Genomic DNA, 26,451 nt, shown 5'->3' with positions numbered 1-26,451 from the left:
TCAACCTTGGGTTCCCTATCACCAGCTTCCTTGTCCCCTTCTGCCTTCTGGCCCTTGTCACTGGACTACTGTACCTCGTTAGTCTCATTTGGTTTAACGGGGCTGTCCACTTCCAGGCTGAACGGTGCACCTTGGAAATAAATCACCACTGAGCAAAAGGGTGTCTGGGGGCCATACTCTCGGGGTTTCTCCAGTCTCCTTTAGGCCAGTAAATCTGGTCTTTTTTTTGTGAGTTAGAATTATGTTCTACATCCGTCTCCAACTCTGTTCAGAACCCTCTGTTGTGATCCTGGTCAGAGCAGTCAGTGGTGGTAGCCGGGCACCATCTAGCTGTACTGGACTCAGTCACCATGTAGTATTCTTATAAAATATACTTTAAAAATTTAAGAAACACAAAAAATTATTTGGATTTGCTTTAAAATAATCCAGAGGGGTGCAAGACTGGAGTGGAAGGAGGGATAAAGGGCTACTTACTGGCAAGTATTGGAGTGGAATAATGAGAACATGGGACTTGATTAAATAATCTCTCTACTTTTGTGTATGTTTGAAAATTTTCACAATAAAAAAGAAAGGAGAAAAGAGGGGGCTAGATATACCTTTGTCTGGTAAAGAACAACATCCAAGATGTATCATTAGGGAGGAAAAAAGCACAGTACAGAAGAGTAGGTATACAATGCCAATATTTAGTGAAAGTAGAAATAGAGTCGTCATAAAAGTCATGAATATTTCTGGAAAGATACACAAAAAAATGGCAACAGAGGTTACTTCTGGGGAAGAGAATTAGAGGAGTGTGAGGTTGGGGTCTAGGACGGGAGACTCTTACAGTGCTAAACTTCTTTTGCACTGTCATAATTTTTTTTACTAAAAAATAAAATGGTCAATGGTGAAAGGGTTTTAAAAGTTTCACAGTTTCAAAGGACAAAAATTCAAAGTACAATTATCATGACTCACCCACCCTTCAACTTCTTTCCTTTAAGATATACATTCTTAACAATTCCTTATGTCTCCTTTCAGAAAAATGAAAACAAAAACTGATGCATACACACACACCACACATACACTTTAAAAGCTATAAAGAGATATATACACTATTCTATACCTTGTTTTTTTCTTTTAATATGGAGAGCTTTCCATATCAACACACTCCAATCTACTTCATTGTTTTTAATCGCCATGTAGTATTTTACTGCAGGGACTTTCATAATTACTTTAACCATTTCTCCATCATGGACATTTAAGTTATTTTGCAGTTTTTGCTATTGCAAATGTGGCTGCAATACATACATCACTTCATACTTCTAAGAATGTATCCGTCCATAAGGTAATTTCCTTGGTGCAGAATCACTGGGTCAAAGAGCATTAGCATGTAAATCTGCCTGATACTGAAACGCTGACTTGTCAACAAGACTGTCCCAATTAACACTCAGCCTTAATTTCATTGCCAACACTGGCATTACCACTTTTGAAATTGAAATTTCACCCATCTCTGTATTTCTTACATTATAAAAAAATTGCCTTCAGTTTGTTTTTTGTTTATTTACAAATATTTTGTTTAGTTCTATTTTATTTATTTAACATGTGTATAACTCTTACTATGTGCTCTTATCATGGGCTAGGCACTGTTCTATGTGCTTTACAAATGCTTACATTTAATCCGCATAACAACACTATTTGGTAGATTATCTGCATTTTAGAGATGAGAAAACTGAGTCACTAAGAGGTTAAGTAACACGCCCAAAGGGACAATGTCAGTAAGTGGTAGAGGTAAGAAAGAACGCAGTCAAACTGGCTCCAGAGTTTATGCTCTTAACCATTACGCTGTTTATGGAATCTTTTTGTTGTTATGCCATCTATAATTTTTATACAGTCAATTCTATCTTTCTTTCTTTCCCTTTATGGCTTTTGAATTTTAATATCCCCCTTAGAAAGAGCCATACCTCCTGATGAATATAAAATAATTTATCCATATTTTATAGAAATTTCCTGATTTCATTTTTTACATTTAGCCCTTCAATTAAACTGAAATTTGTTTCTGTTTAAGAAGGCAAGAAATCCAGTTTTTGTTTTTTTTTTTTGTAAATGGACTGCCAGTTGTCCTAACATAATTTACTGGATAATCTTTCCTTTCTCCATTGATTTGAAATGCAATTTTAATCATGACTAGTATATTTCTAGACTCTATTCTCTTTTGGAAAACCTGGTGGCGTAGTGGTTAAGTGCTACAGCTGCTAACCGAAAGGTCAGCAGTTCGAATCCACCATATTCCTTGGAAACTCTATGGGGCACTTCTACTGTCTTGTAGGTTCACTATGAGTTGGAATCGACTCGACAGCAACAGGCTTGGTTCGGTTTTTTTGGTATTCTCTTTTACTAATCTGTTATTTCTTCTTCAACTCTAAACTTTTAGTAATTATTGCTGCATAATATACTCTAATGTCTTTTAAGTCTGATTTTTGCCTCATTTTGCTTTTCAAAAATTTGAGTATTCTTACATGTTAATTTCCCCCAGAATAACCCAAGAATTATTTTGTCACTATACTAAATGTATATGAATAAAGAGGGGAGGCATTTGGAAACATTAATAGCTAGAGAGACACTTAAAAAAAAAAAAAAAAACTCGTTGCCATCGAGTTGATTCCAACTCATAGCAACCCTATAGGACAGAACAGAACCGCCCCATAGGGTTTCAAGCAGCGGCTGGTAGATTTGAGCTGCCAGCCTTTTGGTTAGCAGCCATAGCTCTTAACCACTGTGCCACCAGGGTTCCAGAGAGACACTTAAGGTTCATTTAATCCAAACTCCCATTTATAGATGAGGAGTTCAGACCCAGCTAGATTAATTGAATTGGCCAGGCCCACGGAGCTACTTAAGCAGTACCATGGGTCTCCTGAATCTTGATACCAGGATCTTTCTATGTTGGAAAGTTGAGTCAGAGATGGTACTGTAAGGCAACAAATCAGAGATGGAGGACTAAAATTCTTCTGGTCTGGCTTCTTTCGTTCTCTTTCAATGTCTCTCATCTTCAAAAGGTAGAAAAAACTTTTTGCCTAAACACCCCACTTCACAAAGCCAGAAACCTAAAGTGGAGAAAAGGTACTGACATAAACATAACAGCAATCACACAGCATGATTTCATGTTTGATCAGTTTCTGAAGCACTAGGATTTGGGAAAATATTGTTATTTTTACAATAATATGCTTTTTACCTAAAAGACAAAAATTAAAAGATATCGGCCAGGTCTTTTCACCTTTTAGTCCTACCTCTGGTTTACAACAACTGTAGAAATGTGAACAGACTTACAGACTCTCAGTATCTATTCCTGGTTTGCCCACCATAGTTGAAAATGACTTTCCTAAGTTCTTCAGGGATCCTTTTACCTGAATGCTGCTTTCTTCATCTTCCCGGGGTGATTGTGCAGGCATGACTTCCACATCTGAATTATCAGATGAGGTATTACGCTTTCTCTTCTTACCCACCACAGGAGTAATTGTGCTGGAAAGGAAAAACCAAACTCATTTTTAGTAAGGACAAAGAAAACTTAAGGGTAAGAAAACATAAGTAATCCAAACCATCACACATAAAGCATCCAAACAGCAGTGTTTAGAGCTTCAGTCTATGGGACATAGCTATTTAGTAGGATATTTGAAAAAAGAAGATAATGGGGTTTGTAAATCACTGGCTGACCCTCACATCGGATTTGACAAGTCCTAGCTACCACTGTGTTCACAAATACTTGAAGGAATGGGGCATAATATAGCAGAATAAATACTGGTCTTAAGAATCAGGGGGTTTCATTTCTCATCTCAGTTTTGTCACTAGCCAGGCATTAGTTTCCTTATTTGAAACATTATTGATAATACCTGTTCTGACAGATGTTGAAGATAATTAACACAAAACTTGTTTTTTAAAAGCTCCAAAATCCTACGCAAAAAAAAAGCATTATTATTATACTACAAAGCCTAAATGAGAATCCCAGGAAGCAGAAGCTAGAGAGAAAAGAGCAAAGCTACAAGCTATGAAAGGGAAAGAAAGGACGTTGAATTGTCGCCAAGAATTATGCGGCAAGTCAACAATTCTATCAACACAGCTTAAAGTTGACAGAGGTTGCTGAAATCTACTCCAATTCAGATGAAATGCAAGAACAGGGCAGCTATGTGTCCAGCAGCACTCTGTTATGGTGTGAATGGTTATGAGGCAGTGTGACATCTTTCACACTACACTGGTACTAAATCAGGAAGAATATATAAAAAATAGAGTGTCACAGCTTTTAAATGTAACCCCCAACACAATGACTGGCTATCTCTCTTGTGCCTGAGTGTTTCCCTTTTAAAATATGCTAATTTGCAAATTTCTGTTTAACAAATCATGCAAGCATTGGGACAGAGAAAAGAAAACCTTATTATATTCTATGACAGATCACCTTGAACTACATAGCTGCTAAATACAGGTAGCTTCTTTAAAGACTATTTAAAAATGAGTGAACTGCCCTCATAAATACAGGTAGCTTCTTTAAAGACTATTTAAAAATGAGTGAACTGCCCTCAAATGCCCCATTAAAATAGCAAGGGGTACTCACTTCAGCTTACTTTTGCCCTTAGTTTTGGAGGTACCGGAAGTTTTGCTCTTCTTTGGCTTTTCCTCCTTGAGCCTCTCCCCACTGCTCTTCTTCCTGCGTTTCTTTTCACCTTCCTCCTCTGGCCGAACACTGGGCAATTCATCCTCATTCAGGACACGAGGTATGTTCTGTTCACCCCGGGCACGGGCCCTAGCAATGGCCTCTGCTACGATCCGATTTGCTTTCTCTTGCTTCTTCTGGTGCTCCAGCCTGCGGTTTTCCTCCATTCCTGTCTTGCCCCCAGTATGAGGGGCAGAGCTTGCTGGCGATGATAATGCTGCCACTTCACTGGCACTTAGAACTTTAACTACAGAAAGCCCTGAAGAGGCCCCTTGGGAAGAGCCAGCCTATAGAAACAAAGACACCAAAACTTCAACATCTGTTGTAGTTAAATGGCCTAAATAAAACTCAGCTCTAAAGCAGGTAGTTTTGGTTCTTCAGAAACTTTGTTTCTCTACTTTCTCAAGAACCAGGCTCAGATTCTTACTGAACCTAGACACATTAAAAAAAAAAAAATTATTTATTTGGTGTGAAGAGGGCAAGGAAAGGTAAAAATTATGCCAAATCAAACTTTAAAATCCTTTAGCCATGCTCCTAATATTAATATTCATCTCTATTATTCTGGAAAATTATAATTACTAGTGCCAGTATTGGTCTCTGGGCTAAAACTAAAAAAAATTGAAATTCTACTCCTGACCTACCTCTCTCCCTCTGTGGGGTGGGTGGAGTGATAATCACGTCACCTCTTTAAGTCTATTTTCTTATTCTACAAATCAAAGGATATTTCAAATCCTTTTTATTTCACAAGAATATTAGAAAAAGATTGTAAATGAAACAGTTCAAAGACAAATACTAGATAAACATCTGTCTCCAAATACAACAATCTAATCTTTTTACCATAAAAGTAATACAAGGATGGAACAAATAAAAAAGTCTGCCTCTCAGATCAGAGGTATAAATCTCCACTGGCCTCACATTCAATAAGTGTTTGCTTGAGGGCAATGGCAAGGTACTAAGAGATTTATTGTCTTCCTTTTCTTCCTAATCGTAAGCCTCACCTGTGGCTGCAGCACCACTTTGAGTGGTACTGAAAGTCTCTGTCCTGGGCTTTGTCCTGGTCCCATTAACTGAGCCTGCTGCACAGACGAGAGAGTCACTGGCTGGGTTGAGGGTGGCTGCTGAGGCTGCGGCTGAGATGATGGAGGCTGTGGTACGATCTGGATTTTTTGCTGTGGCTGCTGCACCTGCAGCTGGATAGTTACTACTTTGGCAGGCTGCCCCTGGGCATTCTTGGCTTGAGTCAGGGCTGCCAGCTGGTTGCCCTGTAACACTATCTTGCCTGGTAAACTTCCTAGCACAACATGCCGGTGTCCTTGGGGACCTCCCGACTGTGGTTGCTGGAGGACCAGAGTGATGCGTTTCGATTCACCCTAGAGTGAAGAAATTGCAAGAGAGGTACAACATTAGAAAGAACAGTATCCCCTTAAATATTTACACCAGTTTTCCTCATCCTAGAATCATAAAAGGCGAACTGAGGATCAGAAGACACAATACAATTCATTTTATTCATCCTCTTATCTGATCCTGATAGAATCCCTTCTACAACATCTCTGCCCAGTGGTAATCAAGCCTATTTTTGAAAAACCCCTGATAGGAGGCTCACTATCTTCTGAGGCAGCCATTTCATGTTTGGAAATCTTTGAGAACAAAATTGTTTATGCCACACTGAACTCTGCCTCCTCGTAGCTTCTTCCTGCTAGTCCTACTTATCTTAATATTCCCCTCCCAACCCCAAACTCTTAGGCTATTTAGAGGCTAGCGCATGTATTTTCTTACAAGATGAACAGAGTAAGAGAGAGAAAGTCTTAGTAATAACAACAGGGGAAAGATATACACAGCCTTCTTAAGTCTTACAATACAAATAAATACATTTTTCAAAAATGATTGTTTCCATAGTATCCTCATATATTTCTCATATCATAAAACTTCGTATCATACATTACTGTGAATCTCTGTGTAATGTCTGTCTTCCTTGGCAGACTGTGAGCTCTGTGAGGACAGGGACTGTCTTGTTCAGCACCAGCTAGGCACAGTGTTTTGCAAACACGTAGTAAGAGCTCAAAAAGTATGTCACCACTTAACTGCCTCCACCTAGCAAGTAATAAGCATGTGGCTATTGATGCTTAGATAAAAAGCAAGCATGGAATTTAATTAGGCTTTCCTAGAGATAGCTCTTATATGCTCTCTCACATAGTTGCCTGACCTTTACTAAACCAAAATTTACCTCCCCCTTTCACTCAAGTCACCTGGGTAGGTGTAGAGGTCAGTGTAACTGCAGGCTTCAGTGGGGGCCCTGTGGCCCCAGGGTTTCCAGCAGGAGCTGAACCCTTAACTGGCTGTAGGACCAGCTGCTTTACTGGTCGGCTGGGCTGGACAATGCGCTGAACAGTAGCCTGGTTCCCAGGGACCTTGGCGGCCAACACTGTATTACCAGAGACAATGGAAACACCTGGTCGAAGGGGGGTGCCGGTTAGCACTTTGGTAAAAGTGACTTTTCCACCATTGGCTGTGCCAGCCACCAGGGGCTGAGCTGTGCTGGTGACACCTTGGGCCTGAATCTGTGCCACATGGGCACCAGTAACTGAGGAGCTTGGTGGGGCCTTAAGGATAACAATCTTAGGAGCTGACTGAGGTGGCTGCCCTCCAGTACTACTGGAGACAGCTGTGGCAGAGACACCCATGAAAGGATTCCCTTGGCTCAAGACCTCCTGGCTCTTGGAGACCTGCAAAAGTCCCGATGTTGGCATCGTCGTCTGTAAGACAGGTTGGGCTGGCTGCTCTTGGCTGGCGGGCTGAGTGGTATAATCATGCAAGGTTAAAGATTCTGGAGCTGGAACTGTTGATTCTTTGGGAATTTCTGTAGGGCCTGTTTCCTCTGTTGGGGGGACCAGTTCACTTGTTGATGAATTGCCCACATCACCACCTCCGCCATCCTGGTTCATTTGATCCAAGGAGTCCAGAGAGCTTGGCAGTCCAAGGGCTTCCTCAATGGGGTCTTGTGTGACCTGGTTGAAGCCGTCATCAGTCAGAGAGTCCAGGCCAAATAAATTTGGGTCATCAAACAGATCCATGATGGGGTCTGCCATCTTGGTAAAGCAATGGAAGGTATTCCCCAAAGCCCAGGGAGGGAAGGGGAGGGGGGTATTGGCTCTCCCCTCCCCTCCCCTATTAAGAAAAAAATGTACACAATGGAAGAGGACTACTCTTCAGGTAAAGAGGCAAGAAACAAGTGCATGTCAGATTGTCCTGACCTTCATGGAGCAAGATGGCTAGATCTTCAGAGGAAGACGGTAGAATTCCTGTTGTGGGAATACAAATAAAAGATAAACAAAGTTGGTGACCTCAGAGAAAATTTCTCCTTCTTAGGTACTACCCTTAATAGTATCAAAATAATAAAATAAAAGAAGAGGGAAATGTGAGGAAATTTGAGGATAGAGACACAGCAGAAAGAACACCCACATTTCTGCTTCAAAAATAAAACTAAAGAAGAAAAAAAGAAATAAATCAAACCAACCCCCTTTTTGGGCTCACACCTACACACTTTTAAGTTCCTTTTTTGTCAATAGCATTCAGTCAGCGATCTCTGTCCATTTCTTTTTACAGTTATCATTCTCAGGTAGAGATCAGGAAACTTAACCATCATTCATCTTCTATTTTTAGTCCTGAATTGGCAGAACTTAAAAATATACCACCAGCATTTCAGTGAATACAGATGAAGGTTTCTGGATATATTCTATTTTATAAACTTTCTCTGTATTTTAGATACCTTTGCTTCCTACTGGCAAAACTAACAACATTTAACCAAACTCATAGTACAATCTCACCAAGTTCATAGTACAATTTTACCAGGGAGTTTCCCAAACTTTAGACTAGTTAACATATCAATTAATCCATACCTAGCATTTCTGATCTAAAGTCTCCTCTCAAGAGATCTTTCTCATATTAAAGATAAAAAAACTTCCTCTGCAAGGGATTCAAGACTTTCTCCATTTTGTCTCCAATTTATATTCCCAATATTCCCTCTCACCATTTACTATATATGTCATACATTCCAGTCCAAATGTAGAATACACAGTTCCCTGAACATGATTCCTACCTCTGTGACTTTGCCTACTATGCTGCAGCTTCTGACTGGGACATCCCCACCACCTGCAACAAGTCTCCCAGCTAAAATCTTACCCATCCTCAAATGCCTTCTACTGCATAAAGTCAGCCCTCATCCTCTGCCCCGTTAACAGGTAAGCAATGTGTGGTGACTTGATCCCTCCACCTCCTCTGAGTACCCACAGCATTGTTTCCACCTTACTTAAGGCACTTATATTTAATATTTTACCAAAAAGACGAGTGTCTTGTCCATGTCCCCTGAAGGCCCAAATGTTTCCTGTGCAAATTATAAAAAGCTGCCTGCTCCTCAAGATGCTTTTACGCCATCTGCTGGAAAACTGTCATACTAAATATATAAATTGATGATCCTGAATGTGTGCAATGCACACCCAGCACAATCCTGCATGATGGCCCAGCTGCTCTTTCCCTAAGAGACAGAAAGCTCCTGAATGATGGGGACCATATCTATGGATCCCTGAGGAACCAGCAGGGTACCACACACACAGTAGCAACTCAAAAAATATTTAAGGAATTAATGTATTTGCCTGCACTATCTGGACTGAACCATTCAGTGCTCACAAAAACTAAGTGTTTTTTTTTACTCTAAGATGAGACAGTAGAAAGCTTCCTATCTTTAAAAACTGTCCTACAAATGACTGAAAGGATGTTTACTAAATCCATATGTGGAATTTTAAGTCCACAAAGACACTGGAAAAAGAAAACTATCTAAGACAAGAAACTATAAGTACATCACCACGTAACTAAAATATATGAAAAAGTACTATCTGTTCTTTGCGTATAATGTCAATGTTTGACAATCCAGGAAGGCCTTGCTTGGTAAGACCATTTGTCCCAACTTTTGGAAGACAGAAGATAAGAAATTTGTCAGTGATACAGTATAGATTTGACTAAAGGAGACTTCCACATAACCCCCAAGCTATTATTTTTCCCTTTCCCAATCCATCCCAGTTGTTCTTATAAAACAATATGATATCCCATAAACTCTGACACAGACAAAGAAAACAGATATTTCAGTAGTTGGCACATCGATCAAAATTACAGAGTATACATGGCATGTCCACCAATGCTAACAAGATCTTCCCTGCTTTGTTAATCGTATACCCTTCACATCTCATCCAGGATCTATATCACTTCCCACTCCTGGTTAAACTGTTCCATGAACTCATTCCAGTCTCTCTTACCTAAAATCTACCTAAAAATTACCCCAAATGGCAATCAGAAAAGTTATGAGTGTATCTTGATTTAATGAAAACCGACTCAATAATTTTATAAATTTCCTCAAGTCAACACTACCATCAGTTTTTTCTAGTTATGCCCTACTTTACCATCTATTATCTTTCATCTCTTGTTCACTGTGAGAGAAGTTACACTAAATATCTAACAGCTAGGTGTCATACACAAACCACAGTAACAGTTTCCATTAACTAGAAGCTTATACTGATAATAGTTTATAACCTGACATTTTTAACATGGATTATTTTGTCCTTTCCACAATTCTGTGCTATTTACATATCCTTTCTAATGCTTATCCTTCTATCTACAATGGCCCAACCTCAAAGAGCAATCTCATTTTTTAATGGAAGAAACAAAGCTAACAGTTCCTGAAACATTTCTTTATCCTCTATGACTCAAGTATAAGCTTTTAAAGGAGAGTGCATTACCACTTACCTCCCCTTTTCCAATTTTTGGGCCAAACCTCTGCTTCTCCTGGTTTAGTCTAGGCCCAATAATTAACAAACCTCTCCACTGATTTAATGCCACACCACCAAGTATCATTACTTCTCAAGTCCATCCCATCAACTCACCTCTGCTGACCCAATTCATCTCATCCGTATTTTTTATCCTAGTCTCCTACTTGTTTTTAGCTTCCATTTTTAAGCTGCAATTGATTTTCCTAAGATTAGGAACATATCTCTAACTTCCCCCAACATACCTCTTTCTTCACCCCTCCTCTATTCCTACTTGTGGGTCCTCCTGGCTGTATACACATCTGGCCTATTCTATCAAGCTCATCTATGTCATTAAATTTCTTCCATGGTTCAAACACTGGTAGTAAAAATTAATGGATGTTAAAGCAGGTTTCAAATATATGAAGCATTTAGATATCCCTAGGTAAAGCATCTGCCTAGATAAAGACGTCCTACCAGACTTTTACCATATTGGGAATGAAAAGTGACTCTTGACGCACCACTGTCCATAAGAGAAACACATGTATGTGTTCAAAAGGAAAGATAAGAGTTTAGTGGCTATATTTATGTAGTCACTTTTCACAATTCCAAACTAATGACCAGACTAATAACAGCAATCTTGAAGGGTGGAAGTGGGAGAGAAATGGAATAAACTAATTAGTTAAGGTTAAATTCCCAAGACCACCTATCTATAATCTCCAAATAGCGAGCCAGTTACCTCTAGAGAAATCTTTTATATAGAGCAATAATCACGCTTCATCTCATATCCTTATTAAAGGAGAAACTACTGTTAATCCTACAGAAAGTGAGCCCCTCAAAGTTAAGTATAAACTGACATTCATCTGGTTTTTTTGGGGAGATCTAGAGTCTCAAATCTCCTGTTTTACATTCCTCCTCACTCTTTCCCATCAAAACGGCATAAAATGCTACTCTATACTTTTCCATCTCAGCCTCTCCATACTTTTCAACAAAGCAGTGATTCTCAACTAAGGAATGGAGGGTCTGTCCTTTTAGAAGGGCTTATGGGAATTAAGGGTGGAGATAAATGTGTAATCTGAAAAAAAAAAGTGTATTCAGTATTATAATTTTATGTTTATCAAATGGGAAAAAAAAATCTCACTGTTTACACTATATGTGAAGTCAGTAAAACTTGACAATACCTTCTTGACCAGTGAGGATCTGTATAAAACAACACTAAGGGGGTAGGGGCAGAGACAGAAGTTTGCCTGGCTTGGGTGGGTGTGATACTGATATATCTCTGTGGCTGTGGAAAGATTTCTTATAGTCTCTCAAAGAGGAGTTTATCATGGTTTATTGTTTATGATAGGTGAATTATACTGCAATAGATTAATTCAGTTGTCTAACAGATAAAATTATATAAACTGAACTACAGACACTCGTTCTCCATTTACAGATATCTCTGTATTGCCCGTCCTCTGAAAAGATAATGAACATTGCCATATTGGCAAAGACTAACCCTCTTCTGTAATATGCGCTTTTAGAAAGTAACACCCATGCCTGCTTAACCTCTAACTGCTCAAAGATTCATGAAAGGATAAACTATTTTACTTCAAAGTATAAATTTTGGAGGTGGAAACTGTATCCTTTCAAGCAGATCAGCTACAGATAAAAACACATGGTACTCAAATGCAAGATGGATATATGCAACTTAATTTAAATAAGCACTCCCTTGAAAATAATCAGAAAGTCTAAAATAAAAATCACCAACATAATTTTAAAAGGGAAGCATTTAAAAACTATACCATGGAGACATTCGTGGGACTCAAAGAGTCTCAAATCTTATACAGAAAAGAGAAATAAACATCCAAGGTAAATGTAATTACAATTTAGGGTCACCAAGCCATCAGGGTGAAAGGATACAGACTATAAGAAATGGAGCTTTTAAGTTGGAGACACTCAGGAGATTTTCTCAAGAATCTTGAGCTCCTAGGTCATTTTCTCTATCTACATTCTCACTGCCAAATGTGTAGCCACTCTGTTTTTATTTTTCCAATTACTGAACGTGAAAACATAATCAGGATGGACACTTGAGGGTAAACATGGCTGGTAAAGTGAGCCCTTCTGAATAAATAGGAAAAGCAAAATAGACGACCATGAAAGCTAAAACCATGTATGCATGTTCAGAGGGTAAAGGAGAAATTACAAAAATTATGTACTCATATGGTGGAAGGGAAGGGGCGAGGTAAGGAAGTGAGGGGCTGATGGAGAGGAAAATGCGGCTGGGGGGGCGGAGGGAACCCGGGAACATTACCTGCTCATACTGCCGGGGTTGGTGCCAGTAAGGCCCATACAGCAGAGGCGGAAGGTTTCTGGCAACTGGCGCCCCCAAAATGGAGATGAGGTATATGCACTTGAAGGAGGGATCCAGCGGGGGTGCCCTCCAGGGTGGGGATGGCCAAGGAGGGAAGATGCGGGGGGGTTGGGGGGGTGGATGCCCAGGGTAAGAGCAATGTTAGAGCGGAAGCTGCAGGCTGAGAAGCCCGACAAGCGCTGATACAGGTAAAGGAACCGTGCCTCACCCCAGTGGGGAAGAGAAGTGGCTTTACCTGCAGCGGCCGTGGGGGGCCAGTTCGCCCCTCTCGCTGTCTCTCCAGCACCAGTTCCCCCTCCTCCTGCGCAACCTAACCTGCTGCTCCCGCCCGCCCCACATCCCCATTGGCTAAAGTCCACTGCCACTCACCAAAGGCGCAAACACGCAAAACGGCGCAAAGGGTGGGACTAAACAGAGCTCTCCCTCCCCCTCCCCCAGCAGTGGCTAGGTTGAGAGCGCACGGAGAGGCCTATCCGGTTTCTAGGGCCAAGACGAAGCCTGCAGCTTGCTTGAAAGAAGGGGGCCTGGCCAGAGAAACGGTCTCATGCTGCGGAAAACCAGTGTTGTGGATTAAATTCCCTACCACCTATACTGTATTCTGCACACCAAAGCGCGTAAACTCGGGTGGGAGGGTTCCGCACTAGGCCAGCTCCGCCTCCCTCTGGATTCGCTGCCTTCCAGCAGCTCTGTCAACCCCTCTCCAGTAGTGACTATACCTTACCCCACTGCCCAATTAAAGGGGCCAAATCTTCCCTCCATCATGCAAGTGAGTCAGCCCAGTTGTTGCAATATCGAGCCTTTTAAAAGACAAAGCAGTCTTTCTGCCACAACTCATAATAAAAAACCCACTGCCGCCAGTCAATTCCGACTCATAGGGGCCCTGTAGAACAGAGTAGAACTTCCCCACAGGGATTCCAAGGCTGTACTCTTTTCGGGAGCTGACTGCCACATCTTTCTCCCTCGGAGGAGCTGGTGGGTTGTAACCACTGACCTTTTTGGTTAGTATCTGAGTCCTTAACCACTGTGCCACCAGTGTTCCTCAACCCATAATGCTGGCTTGAATTCTTGATACTCCAACCCTTTGGCAGTATGGCTCTAGAGAAGGCAATCCTTTCTGGGTGCCCTCTAACAATTTCTGCCCCATGCCAGCACACACCCATTCCTCATCCCCAAGCCTCACCTCCCACCCTCACCTTACTTCTCATGAAACTTAGCCCATCTAACATACTGGTCAGTGTCCACCTGACAATGCCACTTGAATTCTAACTCCCAGTGAGACTAGTCAACCCCAGAAAGATGGTATGCAAGCTTAAATCTCCCAAAGCAAACTGTTATTAAAAACAGTTGCTTACCTCCTGACCGCTAGTTTCCCCTGAAAGTAACCATCCTCAACACTGGAATCCTATCTTCTGTTCTCTACAACATAAACTAGGAAGAAGATCAACTAGGCCATAGCCTTCCTATTTCTAAAGAACCTAGCATCACCCGTTGCCATTGAGTCAATTCCAAATCATAGTGACCCTATGGGACACAGTAGAACTGCCCCATAGGGCTTCCAAGGAAGCAAACTGCCACATCTTTCTCCCATGCAGCGGCTGGTGGGTTCAAACCGCTGACCTTTCCGTTAGCAGCCGAGCACTTAACCACTGTGCCACCAGGGCTCCTTCCACTGTTGCTAGGATCAACCATTACCTACTCCTGTAACAGGCATTACTGCTTTCCCATTCACTCAGGCTAAAAATTTCAAAGATAGGTCTCTGAAACCTCCTTCTGTAGCCACCATCCAATCATTTGCCAAGTCCCACTGACTCTCTTGCAATATATCACAGACACAGGATTTTGGAGCTGGCAAAGTCTGGCAATCTTATCAAGCCAATTCTCTTGTTGTATAAATGAGAAAACAGGCTTAGAGAGTTAAGTGATTCAACTACAAAAACTAAGTGGCAACGTCAGGATGCATATATCTGACTCCTCTCTTCTATTTTTTCTGCCACCTCCCTTATTCATGCAGTTGCTTGTCCAAGAGAAAGAAGCCTCCTCATAACTAATCTCACCCCCTACTAATCCATTCTCCTATCAGGTCAATCTTCCTAAAACACAGTCTAGCCAAATTGATCTCCTGCTTAAAAAGGTTTCCTGTTACTTAAGATATAAAGTCCAATTTCCTTTTTTAATAATCAAGGCCCATATCTTGCCTTTCCAGTCTTATTTCTTACTATTCTTCTACATATACTCTTACACACCAGCCAAAAATTACTATGATTGCCATATACTTTTTTTCAGTCTGGTCCTAGCTAATGCTGTTGCCTTCAAATGATATGCGTTCTTTACTTCATCTTTGTCTTATCAAAATCCTATTTATTCTACATTTAATGCCTCTTCATTAATTATCTCAACATTTATTGTGCATATACTATATCAAGTACTGTGCTAATATCGGGCATCCAAATGCGACTAAGACATAATCTCTCCCCTCAAAGAACTCACAGTAGGTTAAGTATTTGTGTGCATATGTGGGGGAAGGGTGAAGAGTAGGCCCTAAGACAACAGTGACAAAAGGAAGCAATTATAATACAATGTGAATATGCAATGAAATCAGCAGGGGGGTACTACAGGAACACAGTGGAAAGGGACTTAATAATTTAGGAGGAAAAAGTATCAAGGAAGTAGTTTCTTAAAGGATGAGGAGGAGTTAATCAGGTGGGAGGGGAGGGAAGGCTAGAAGTAAAGGGTATTCCAGGCAGCAGGGTCAGTAAGAGGAAAGGCAGTACAAAGCACAGCACTGAAAACAGCATGAGGCATGCAGAGGAAACTAAGTAGTTCTGTAGCTCAGTTTTGCTAAAATGTAAATCGCAAAGAACAAACTGGAAGAAGTGAGGTTGCAGGGATAGGTAAGGGCCAGATCATGGAGGGCCTTGAATGCCACAGCAAAGTTCTTCCTCATGGGCGATGAAGAGCCACTGAAACGTGGAATGACGTGATCAGAATTACAGTTTAGTTAGTGAACTCTGGCTACTGGATATAGATTATGGGTAAGAGGACAAAGGCTGCAAAAGTTAGGAGGCTGCTGTAGTAATCCAGAAAAGTTGTATTGTGGATGTTTGTTTTGTTTTTTTCACTGCTCAGCAACCAAAAGCCCCCTTCCTATATTGAGGGACTAACATAAGAGTCTTCAATAGGAAGCTGGGTCTTACCTCCCAGTACAGAACCAGAGGGAGCTCCCTTTCCCTTTCTCTAGCAGGTAGAAGTAGGCACATGGCCTAGGCTAGTTTAAGTGGACACTCCTGCTGGAGGACTTTGACTCTGAAAGGGTGATGCAAAGACCCAGGACCAACCAGGTGGACAATATTCAACAGTGGCAGACCCTAGAGTTCAACAGCAGCATCCTACAGACTCTTCCAGTAGTGTGACGTTGCTGTGCTCTCTATGACCTAGCCTCCCTTGGTTTCAGACCATTTTCTAACCAGGTTCTCTAGCGCTGGCATTGATTATGTGAGCCACCCAATATCCTTCAATATATTCCCTTTCTGCTTAAGTTGGCCAAAAAATAACTTCCGTTGTTTGCAACTAAGAATCCTAACAAGATGCTTAAAAAAAAAAAAAAAAACTGTTGCCACGGGTCGATTCCGACTCATAGCAACCCTACAGGACAGAGTAGAACTGCTCCATAGGGTTTCCAAGGAGCAGCTGGTGGATTTGAACTGCTGACCTTTTGGTTAGCAGCCAAATGCTTAACCACTGTGCCACCAGGGCTTCCCTAACAAGATGCTTAGGACAACTATATTGCTATTGCAATATAGTTCAAAAGGTAATGATGGGAAGGGACAGAGCAGTGAAATACTTAAGGGATAAAAAATCAGCAGAACCGGGAGTTTAGAGGGAAAGATGAATTCAGCCACGTTGAGTCTGAGTTGCCTTCAGTATGATATTCAACAGAAAGTTGGCTGTATGAGTCTAAAAGTCTGTTTTGGTGATAGATTTAGTTATCAGCATCTAAGTGGTAGTTGGAGCCCTGGTGGCACAGTGGTTAATAGCTCTGCAGCTAACCAAAAGGTCAGCAGTTTGAATGCACCAGCCGCTTCTTGGAAACCCTGTGGGGCATTTTTGCTCTGTCCTACAGGGTTGCTGTAAGTCGGAATCAACTCAACGGCAATGGATTTTGGATTTAAGTGGTAGTTGAAAGACTGGAGATTACTCAGGGTGTGTGAAAAGCAGGGCAAGTATAAGAAAAACTGCACAGTACTGTTGGGGAGACAATACAGAATATTGGGGTCTGTGAAGAACTGGAGAATCCATGCCCATTCCAAAGAGAATAGCTGCAATTCAGCTCTAATTAAGTGGTGTTGCATGGAAATACACATCCAGGGTGGAGCAAGAACTTCCAATTTTTCAAAAGTAAGAAATAAAGTTTTATACAAAACTTTTAAGATTTTAAATGTAGACAACTAATTTAAAATGCTTGTAAACACTATACAGACTAAACAAAACACTTAGCTGCAGACCTAGTTTTGGACTCAAAACTGTTAAGGGATTTTTGGTGTAGAGTGAGAAAAGCAAAGGAGGAACTCTGGAGAACATCAGGATTTAAGAATCAAAATAATATGCCTACCGTGCTGCAGTGGTTAAGAACTCGGCTACTAATCAAAAGGTTGGCAGTTTGAATCCACCAGCTGCTCCTTGGAAACCCTGCGGGGCAGTTCTACTCTGTCTTACAGGGTCACTATGAGCTGAAATTGACTCAACAGCAACGGGTTTGGTTTTGGGTTTACTAAGGAGGCAGAGAAGGAACAGCCAGAGATGTAGGAGAGTTCAATGTCACAGACACAGACAGTAGAGATATGCAGGGGGAAGGAGTGATCAATTGTACTGAACAAAGAAAAAAGGTCCAGTAATATAAGAACTTTAAAATGTCCACTATATTTATAATTAAAAGTATTTCTGATCCCTAATTTTCATTGTCAAACCAGAAGTAATTTGTCCCATCTGAGTTTTCATAGCATCTTCTACTTTGTATTTTAGTTATATCTGTACATGGAGGTATAATGAGCTTTGAAGTCAGAGGGACCTGGGTTCAAATTTCTGCCCCACCAATTAATATCTGCATAACCCTGAGGAAGTGAATTAACCTTTCCAAGTCCAGTTCATTCCTCTGCATAAAAGCGATAATAATACCCAGCTACAGGGCCATTAATGAAGATTAATGAAATACCTAGCACACTACTTGGCACACAACTGCTATGTCCTAGGAAGTGCTCAACAAATGTTGCTGGACAGACAAGTGGATTTTTTTTTTTTGGTGTCAATGTCCCTACCTACCTAGGAGGACGCTAATCAATCAGCCTTAGAGGGGATCCCCACCCAGATTAATGCCAAAAATAACTTAATTTCAGTAGGTTAATACCTATGATCTTGAGTGTGCACTCTAGCTCTCTCTCCCTCTACATTAAACCCAATTTAAGGCAAAAAGGAATAACTTCACTCTAGATTCTAGAGTCTGAAGATCATGTTCAACTAACCGGCTTCAGTCAGCCTAAACCCACTCACTATACATGTGTTAAGTCACTAGTACCCAACTTTGAGTGTTGTGAGAGACCTAAATTAAGACTCCCAGGAATCCAAGGAAGGGTTATAAAGATTTCAGAAAAACCACTCCATCTTCACTTTTTCCCATGGCTTCCAAGGACACCACATTTTTCTGGTTTTCCTACTAATTCTCTGGCCACTTCTCTTTTGCTACTCTTCTCCTCTATCAGCCTTTAATTGTTGAAGTTCAACAAGATTTGCTCCTAGACCTTCTTTTCTTCTTCTATATTTTCTTTTCAATGATGTCTTATTCACATTCATGACCTCGATTATTACTCATTTATTGCTTCAACAAACTATCTATATGCTTATGCCTCTCATTTACATGTTTGGGCAAAACGTCACTTCTGAACTCAAGACCTGTATATCCGCCATCTACCTGCTTACTCAATAGCTCTTTTTAGTAGTCTTTCCAGCTCTCTACCACCACGTGTGTATATACACAAAGAAGGTACGTAATCATCTTCCAGCATTTCCTATCTAGCCGTGGCTGCAGAGACCAAAAACTTTTTTCCTTACTTACCACTCATATCCGATATTTTTAAATTCTATCTTTACCTCTTAAATATCCCTCAAATCCATCCACTTCTGCCTCAGTTGCCATTCTGGCTCAATTTACCATCCTCAATTCCCTGGACTACTACAATTAGCTTCTAACTGGTTGCTCTTGATTCTGCCTATTTATTTCTTACGTATCCATCATAGCTCATTTCAACATAACCATTTCAAAGAAAAGCTTTCCCTGGCCTTCCAGACTAACAGTTAAATTTATTGAATGTACCCTATTCATGTCAGGTACTCCTATAAACAATGCAAATGTATTAACATATTTACTTCTTAACAAGCCTAAACTAACTACCCTTATTTTATAGATGAGGAAACTGAGGTACATGGAGACAAGAAACTTGCCCAAGATTCCACAACTAGTGAAAAGTGGTACCAGATTTGAATTTAGGTAGTGTGGCTTCAGGAACCTGCGTGGCATAAGAGGTTTGCGATCAGGGGCTAACCTAAGGGTTGGCTGTTTAAACCCACCCAGAGGCTCTGTGGAAGAAAGGCCTGGGGAATTGCTTCCATAAAAATTACAGCCAAGAAAACCCTATGGAGCATTTCTACTCTGTAACACATGTGGTCACCTTGAGTCAGAGGCCAGCCAACTCGACAGCAGCCAACAACAGTGTGGCTTTACTATCACTGTTGTTGTGTGTCATCGAATCAATTCTGGCTCAGTGACCCTATGTGACAGAGTTTCCTATAGGGCTTCCCCATAGGGTTTCCCAAGCTGTAATCTTTATGGGAGCAGATCACCAGGTCTTTTCTCCTGCAGAGGCACTGACCTTTCAGTTAGTAGACAAGTGCTTAACCACTGCACCACCAGGACTCCTTTCACTATCACTATCCTCCTACTATACTGTACTCTAGGTTACATGGCGCTATTACACTTTCTCATAATATCCAGTACTTCTCCATTGTAGTAGAGATTGAGTAACTGATTACATAATTGTTTGATATCCATTCCCTGCCGCCCATTAAAATGTTAAGTTCTGCAAAGGCAAGGGCAGCGCATGTCTTGTTCTCTACGGCATTCCCTTTGCGTATCAGGTGGTAATGGACATTTAATGTACTTTTGTGGAAAAAAATACATTTCCAAAAAATGCACTGCCAAAGGTGTGCAGCGGTGGGTCTGCGGTAGGGTAACAGGGAAGTTTCTAAGCAAAGGCAAGGGCTTCCCTCAGTCAGACCGTAGTGGCCACATTTTCTAACCAGAAACACTCATAAAAGGCATCATAAAATCATAAGCATCTTCACTTTTTATGACCTGCAGCAGACACAGCTTTTACATATTGCAAAAGGGGGCTGTATGCAATATACATAAAATACTGTTTTGGAAGTAATGAAATGTTAGTTATCTCCTTTAGGCTTGGGACCATAAAGCCTCAGTGGTGACCAGTCTAAAGTGTGGCAAGAAATGAACGGATGACACTCTACCTTTATGATTCAAAAATAGGGAACAGATTCATTTGTAAGTCAGCCTCACTGTAGATTTTTTTCCCAATAAAACGCTGGTGATTTGGCTTAAGTATGAAGACAGAAAATAAGAACCTAATCTTTAAGGATGATTGGCCTTAGGTCAAGTTAGGTTGGATCTGGAGAAGTTTGTCTTCACTGGCTCATGGTCACCAAATGAAAAGTAATATTCTGGGCTCCAGATGAGGAATATCTAACTTGTGTTACCCAGGGGTATCACTTTGTACTGCACCACTTTTGGGCATCCAGAATGAGTAACAATATACATACATAATTTAGGTAGTATCATCCTGGTCCTCTTGGTGCTCCCCACACCACCCTTGCCTGCATTGTTTTAACTGGGCCAAGTTATACATACACTTGTTCAGCCTAACCATAAAATATAAATATTTACTTAATTCAACCAGAGGCTATGTTCATTGCAACATTTATGTTTTTTTTAAAAAAAAAAAAAAAGCGGAGGGGAGAGAGGAGAGACTCATGAGAACTGTGCCTACAGGCACAAAAATTGTCCCTACTAACGTGAGACTGGAGCCCTGGTGGTGCAGCAGTTAAGAGCTCAGGCTACTAATCAGAAGGTCACCATTTCAAATCACCAGCCAGTCCTTGGAAACTCTGTGGAGCAGTTCTACTCTGTCCTATAAGGGTCGCTAAGTTGTAATCAGCTCGATAAGCTCGATGGCAATGGGTTTGAACACGGGACTGATGAAAATTTAGTGGGTTAATTTAACTTGTATTGTCCAAAAAAATGAAGTTATTTCCAAGACTGAACAAGTGATTTCACTCTGTAGTGCTCAAATTATTTCACATAATCTTATCTTCGAAATAACTAAGTTAAATAAAAGAAACAAACTAGCGTTCTTTTTTTTCTTTTTAACAGACAAAGATACAAAGACAGAGAAATTTTACATTCTCAAGGTTCTACAACTGCTAAATGTAGAAACTACTGAATGCCTACCTGTCCAGTGTTGTGGTCAAAGACAGTACTGTCCAATCTTGTTCTCCCAGAGTTCAACACTTAACTTTTTAGACAGAGGAAGGTTGGATAGTGAACGGGGCTTTGATATGAGGCAGACCAGCGTCCTGCTCCTGGTTAAGTTACCTAGCTTCACTAAGTCTTTTTTTCTCATCTGTAAAATGAATCTAACATTGCATACATTTCAGGGTTAATCTGAAGATTAAAAGATAATGTACAATACATGGCACACAGTAGGCAAATAAAAAGGTGTTCATTACTACTTGTCCAGTATTTTAAAACAGTACCACTAAAGGCTTGTCTTAAAACAAAATTCATTTAATTCTTACTTATCCTCATAGCTCACTTCAACATCACCATTTCAAAGAAAAGCTTACTCCTCAGAGTCTTGGCAGAGCTGATCTGCTAAGAATAGTGGAATACTCAAATAAATGTATAAGTTTCACAATTAGAACAAAGCGATATAGAATAGCAAGACTGCTGGGGAGGACGAAAGGGCTCTGGTACTACCATGCTGAAAAAGCAGCACAATCCTTCAACTTCATAGCCATGGAACACAGACTTCAACTAGCACTGGTATCTAGGGCAACATTCCAGGTAATTCAACTAATCATTTTTATGGTTTTAAGAATGATGGCAGTGTGTTTCACAAGTACTCCAAACTACTGAGAACATACTAGGACAGCCTGAATTTGAAGGGGCTAGAACATTGTCTAGGTTCCCTACTCCGCTCCAGTGCTTAGAATGTACTCCTGGACCCCACCTTGCTGAAGATGAATGTAAAGCAATTCTCTATGCCAGGCTAATTTCTATCTCTGCCTGCTGGATCTTTTATTACCATGTAACATACATTAATGGGTAGAAATGGTTTCATTTTTTAGTTTCCTGCTGTAATCTGAAGACAAGAATTAAGATACCATTTTGCTTCATGAAACATTAAACAACCAAGAGCCTATAGTGAAGGACAGAAAGTAGTGGGCAATAAAAGGGCAAAATAAGTAAGTTACTTACAGAACAACTTAATGAGAAATCTCAGGGACTAACATACTTTGTAGTTTAAATTTAAAACACTTAGAAACTACAAAAAGGTGGACTTATTTTGCCAATAAAAATATACATAATGGAAATTTTAAAGGCAACATGAAATAGTCAGAAAACACAAAAAAGAATTACATTATAACTTCATACACACACGCAACAAATCTGAGAGGATAAGGGAGAAAAAAGGCTATTCAAGAAAAAATTTATTCAGTTAATGCTAAGTAAGCTTTCAGACAATAGAAAATGGTTCATACAACAGCTTGTGTTATATAGAAATGCAAATACTAGGTATTGAAGAAAAACACCTTGGAAATTAGAGTCTCTTTACATTCTCTGGAAAAAAGAAAAAAAAAAAACCAAACCCATTCCTGTAGAGTCCATTTTGACTCATAGCGACCCTATAGGACAGAGTAGAACTGCCCCATATGGTTTCCAAGGAGCACCTGGTGGATTCAAACTGCCAACCTTTTGGTTAGCAGCCATAGCTCTTAACCATTACACCACCAGGGTTTCCTGAAAGGCCTCAGTAAAACAGAGGCAAAAAGGTACAATGTCAGTGAATTAAAACAAAAAGCAAAGTGAACAAAAACATAACAGGAGAATGAAAGGAAGACCACCAAGTTTGTGAGGAAAAAGAATGGAAAATTAAAGAGAAAATATAAGAAATTAAACTGAGTAAGATATGAATCATGGTAGTCTGTCAATGAATCAAATGTTAAAACAGTAAATACTAGGTCAGTTCAGTTACAGCAGTGCACCGGCAGGTGATGCAGCCATCTGCAAATCAGGGACTTGCTCAAACGCAAATCCACAAGTGAAGTGACTTCTAGAGGTGGAGGTAGAGGGTCCAGAAAAATGTGTCTTCTGTTTATCCCCCAGGTATTAATTAGGCTCATTGTAAGCTTAGACGATAGTTTAACTCTTCCAGGACTGTGGACAAACAGTATCTCCAAAGCATTTAGCATTCACCTCTAAAAATGTTACAATCCTCCTGCAGATGAGAATATCAAATCTCATTCTTTCAAACAAGCACAGTTTTTGGCACCCACAAATTAATACTAAATGATGGGAGCTGTGTACAATGGCTTATTTTAAAGAATGTTCCCCTTCACCATCCTACATTACCTCTCAGAAATTCGACCCTTCACATTAAATGTCAAATTTTTCCTATTCCAACTAAAACTCTGCAGTTGTGGTTACCACAATGCCAAGATTTCTCCACCCCATCACCCAGCAGTGCTGCAGAGAAGGCTGTCCTGGGAAACACAAGATCTGTGTCTCCTGGTGATTTATAATCAGCTCAGCAGATACATTTTCTATCTAGTATGTTTAAATGGATTTTGTCAATTTGAGAACTGTCAAAATCAAAAGACTATATGAGCAGGCTAGATTAAAACGTGGGGTAGGTGTGAACTGTACAAGTATCCATACATTGCTCCATCAAATCCCTTATCCCAATCCACTACTTCTTTGCTATTTCAGTTTTAAACCTTCCTCCAAGCCTGTGCCTATCTCTTTTTGGCCACTGTCCTTCATCATGCCTTGCAGATGGCATGCCACTCTTGCAACACAGAAGGTCTTCTTAAATGGCAAATGTTTTTCTTATAACTTTTTCCCCCTCGTTTTAAGGGGTGGGATCATTCCAAAATATTTGGAATGGGGAGCTTCCCACATTCTGGCCCTATAAGACTGACAGCAATTTGTTCTAAAATCTAGCTGGTGACCAAGGCAAAAGAAATTCATAAGTAGAGCAGAGGACATTATCCAAATCACAAACTTATCTTCTAATATCTAAAGTGCCTCACACCAGATAGGACCTCAGTTGCTGCTAAGGATAACCCAAACAGTCAGTGAGTCCCTGACTGAGTTGACAGGCTCAGAGCAACAAGGAGATTAAATGATCCATGGATGCTGGTGTGATGGAGGCCTACAGCAGACACTGATAATGCAACTCCTCTGGCTGTTTACTTGGGGTGTTCCACTATGTCTACTCTTTAAAAAAAGATACTGAATTCCAAGTCTTTGACTAGTGGCTCACCGTGCTCAATCACTGAAATTAGGCTGGGTCACTAAATATCTATGCATATACATATATATTTACATATATATGTACGTGTGTGTGTATCTTCTGTGAAGACAGTAATCACTTCAGGCCTGCCCCAAAAAAGGCAGAAGCTGCTGCATTTGCACAGCGACTGCAATGGGCAGGGAAATTCCCTGCGACACTAGAGACAGGTAAATAAAGAAGCTTCATTCGCTCCGAGGCAAGAGGGGGGGGTCTTCTGCCTGGGAAGTTTATATAACGCAACAGAAACCCAGTGAGCTCTGCAGATTTGTCAATGGAGATACAAGGCTTGTGCTGCTCTCTTCCCACCATGTCTAAATACACTCCAACAGCTTGCCCTTTTCTCCCAGAAGACCCACAGAAATTGTACCTAAGAATGTACAACAACCTGCGCACGCTCACCCCATGCTTTCCTACCCATCTCTATTACTAAAAAAAAAAGAACAGGAGTGGGGGAGAAAAAATCTAACCTCCCACTTCTGAGTTCAAAGTATGGAGTAACCAGAGTCGGGGAGTTTACCCTCCCCTGAAGGAGAAAGGAGAACATGGAGCTGCCTTAAATCTATACCACGCCCAGTAATGCAATGACAAGCCCTAAAAAAGCCACAGCGGCCCGGGCAGGCCCCTCACGGCTTGGCCCGACTCGGGCCCCACGGCTCCGCAGGGACCCTCTCCCCCGGCCTCTCACAAAGAAGAATGGTTCAGTCCAGAGCATCACCCAGCACCTGATCCCTCACAACTAGGGGACGGGCGGGGGGCGGGGGCGGAAGAAGGATAATGAGTTATTGAAATTAATTCTAAGAGCTTTAGCTTTCGCTAGGATTCCTGGACCAGCATTGAGAAGTCGACGTGAGCGGGAAGCCTACCTGAACAACTCCTGGTGCTTCTATTCCAGCCCTGTTTCAACTCACCCTTTCAGAGAACAAGGCGCTTTCCGGCGGAGCATGGCCAGCTCTCGTCTCAACCGGGCTTGCTAGTAGTCCATTCTCCCTCGGCTCCGCCCACCTGCACTCCCAGCCACCAATGGCAAGGCCGAAGCCAGTCTTCTTCCAGCATGGTAGTATGAGCGCCATCCCGGAAGTCTCTTGAGAGTGGGCGGTCCTAAAAGGCTGGGAAGGGTACGTAGGCAACCACAGATATGCCTGATTGAAAATAAAAATCTGGCGGCAGCTCTCTGATGGCTCAGTTCACAGGCGTTCAGGCCTTTCGGCATCTTTTTTCCTCCCCGGCCATTGGGGGCGCTCTAAACTAAAACACTTAGTTACCTGTGTCTAGGAAGCCATCTTGGATCGGGCTGGAGCTTTGGGGGCGGGGAGAGGGAAGCAGTGTTTAAAGAATATGAAGTCATTTTCTACGTGTTGCCCGACTACTTGAGTCCAGCCCCGACATACTCTCCTTTATATAATTAGGATGTCCCTTAATCATTATGGGAAAGAGAGTCTGTAATGCTGAGTATGGTTAGAAACAACCGCATCACCCTCTCACTTAACTGCGAGTGAAGCGATTTTACCAAATGAAAGCAAAAATTAGTTCTTCAAATAAGACAGGTGCTCCCAGTTCCTAAAATAATCCTTTATAGACACCTCACTCCTCAGGACATCAGCACATAGCCAACATAGGTTATGATCTATTCTAGCGGCTTCTAAATCCTATGCTACTCTTGCAAAATTTCCAGTGTTCTGACTTGACAGTTCCAGTTTTCGAACTTTGACAGCACAGAGGGTTGTGAATCAGCTGGAAACAAATAGCAGGGAAATTTTTCAATTAAAAAAAAAGAAAAATGGCCTCAAATTCATCAATAGATCAGAACTATCTGCGAATACATATAATGAGAAATCGTATGTAAAGAGAAGGAGGTCCTTTGTGGGCAGCCCAGCCATAGAAACATTGGTTGGAGGAAGAAATTTTCTACTGATTGCTTTTAAATCGTAGAGTAAA

At 41.0% G+C, this 26,451-nt stretch overlaps 1 protein-coding gene across 14 annotated transcripts in view; it reads right to left on the bottom strand.

The window, feature by feature from the left end:
• The window catches only part of CHD8 (chromodomain helicase DNA binding protein 8), a 62,101-nt gene extending 36,592 nt beyond the window's left edge, over positions 1 to 25,509 (bottom strand). For 4 of the 14 annotated variants that reach the window (XM_023724982.1, XM_023724989.1, XM_023724988.1 and 1 more), the window contains exons 1-5: positions 25,380 to 25,509; positions 6,922 to 7,974; positions 5,674 to 6,045; positions 4,577 to 4,962; positions 3,378 to 3,492 (exon numbers count right to left, since the gene is read on the bottom strand). In XM_023724982.1, the coding sequence (XP_023580750.1) occupies positions 3,378 to 3,492; positions 4,577 to 4,962; positions 5,674 to 6,045; positions 6,922 to 7,761 (1,713 nt within the window). In that variant the 5' untranslated portion in view covers positions 7,762 to 7,974; positions 25,380 to 25,509. Of the gene's footprint in view, positions 1 to 3,377; positions 3,493 to 4,576; positions 4,963 to 5,673; positions 6,046 to 6,921; positions 12,510 to 13,055; positions 13,134 to 25,379 lie in introns of those variants that run through there. The other 10 variants (XM_023724993.1, XM_023724994.1, XM_023724987.1 and 7 more) reach the window with 9 other exon arrangements.
• Positions 25,510 to 26,451: the final 942 nt, after the last annotated feature.

Source organism: Trichechus manatus, unplaced genomic scaffold (genome assembly GCF_000243295.1).
Source record: "Trichechus manatus latirostris isolate Lorelei unplaced genomic scaffold, TriManLat1.0 scaffold00273, whole genome shotgun sequence".
Taxonomy (NCBI): domain Eukaryota; kingdom Metazoa; phylum Chordata; class Mammalia; order Sirenia; family Trichechidae; genus Trichechus; species Trichechus manatus.
This window is presented reverse-complemented; position numbering and strand designations above follow the sequence as displayed.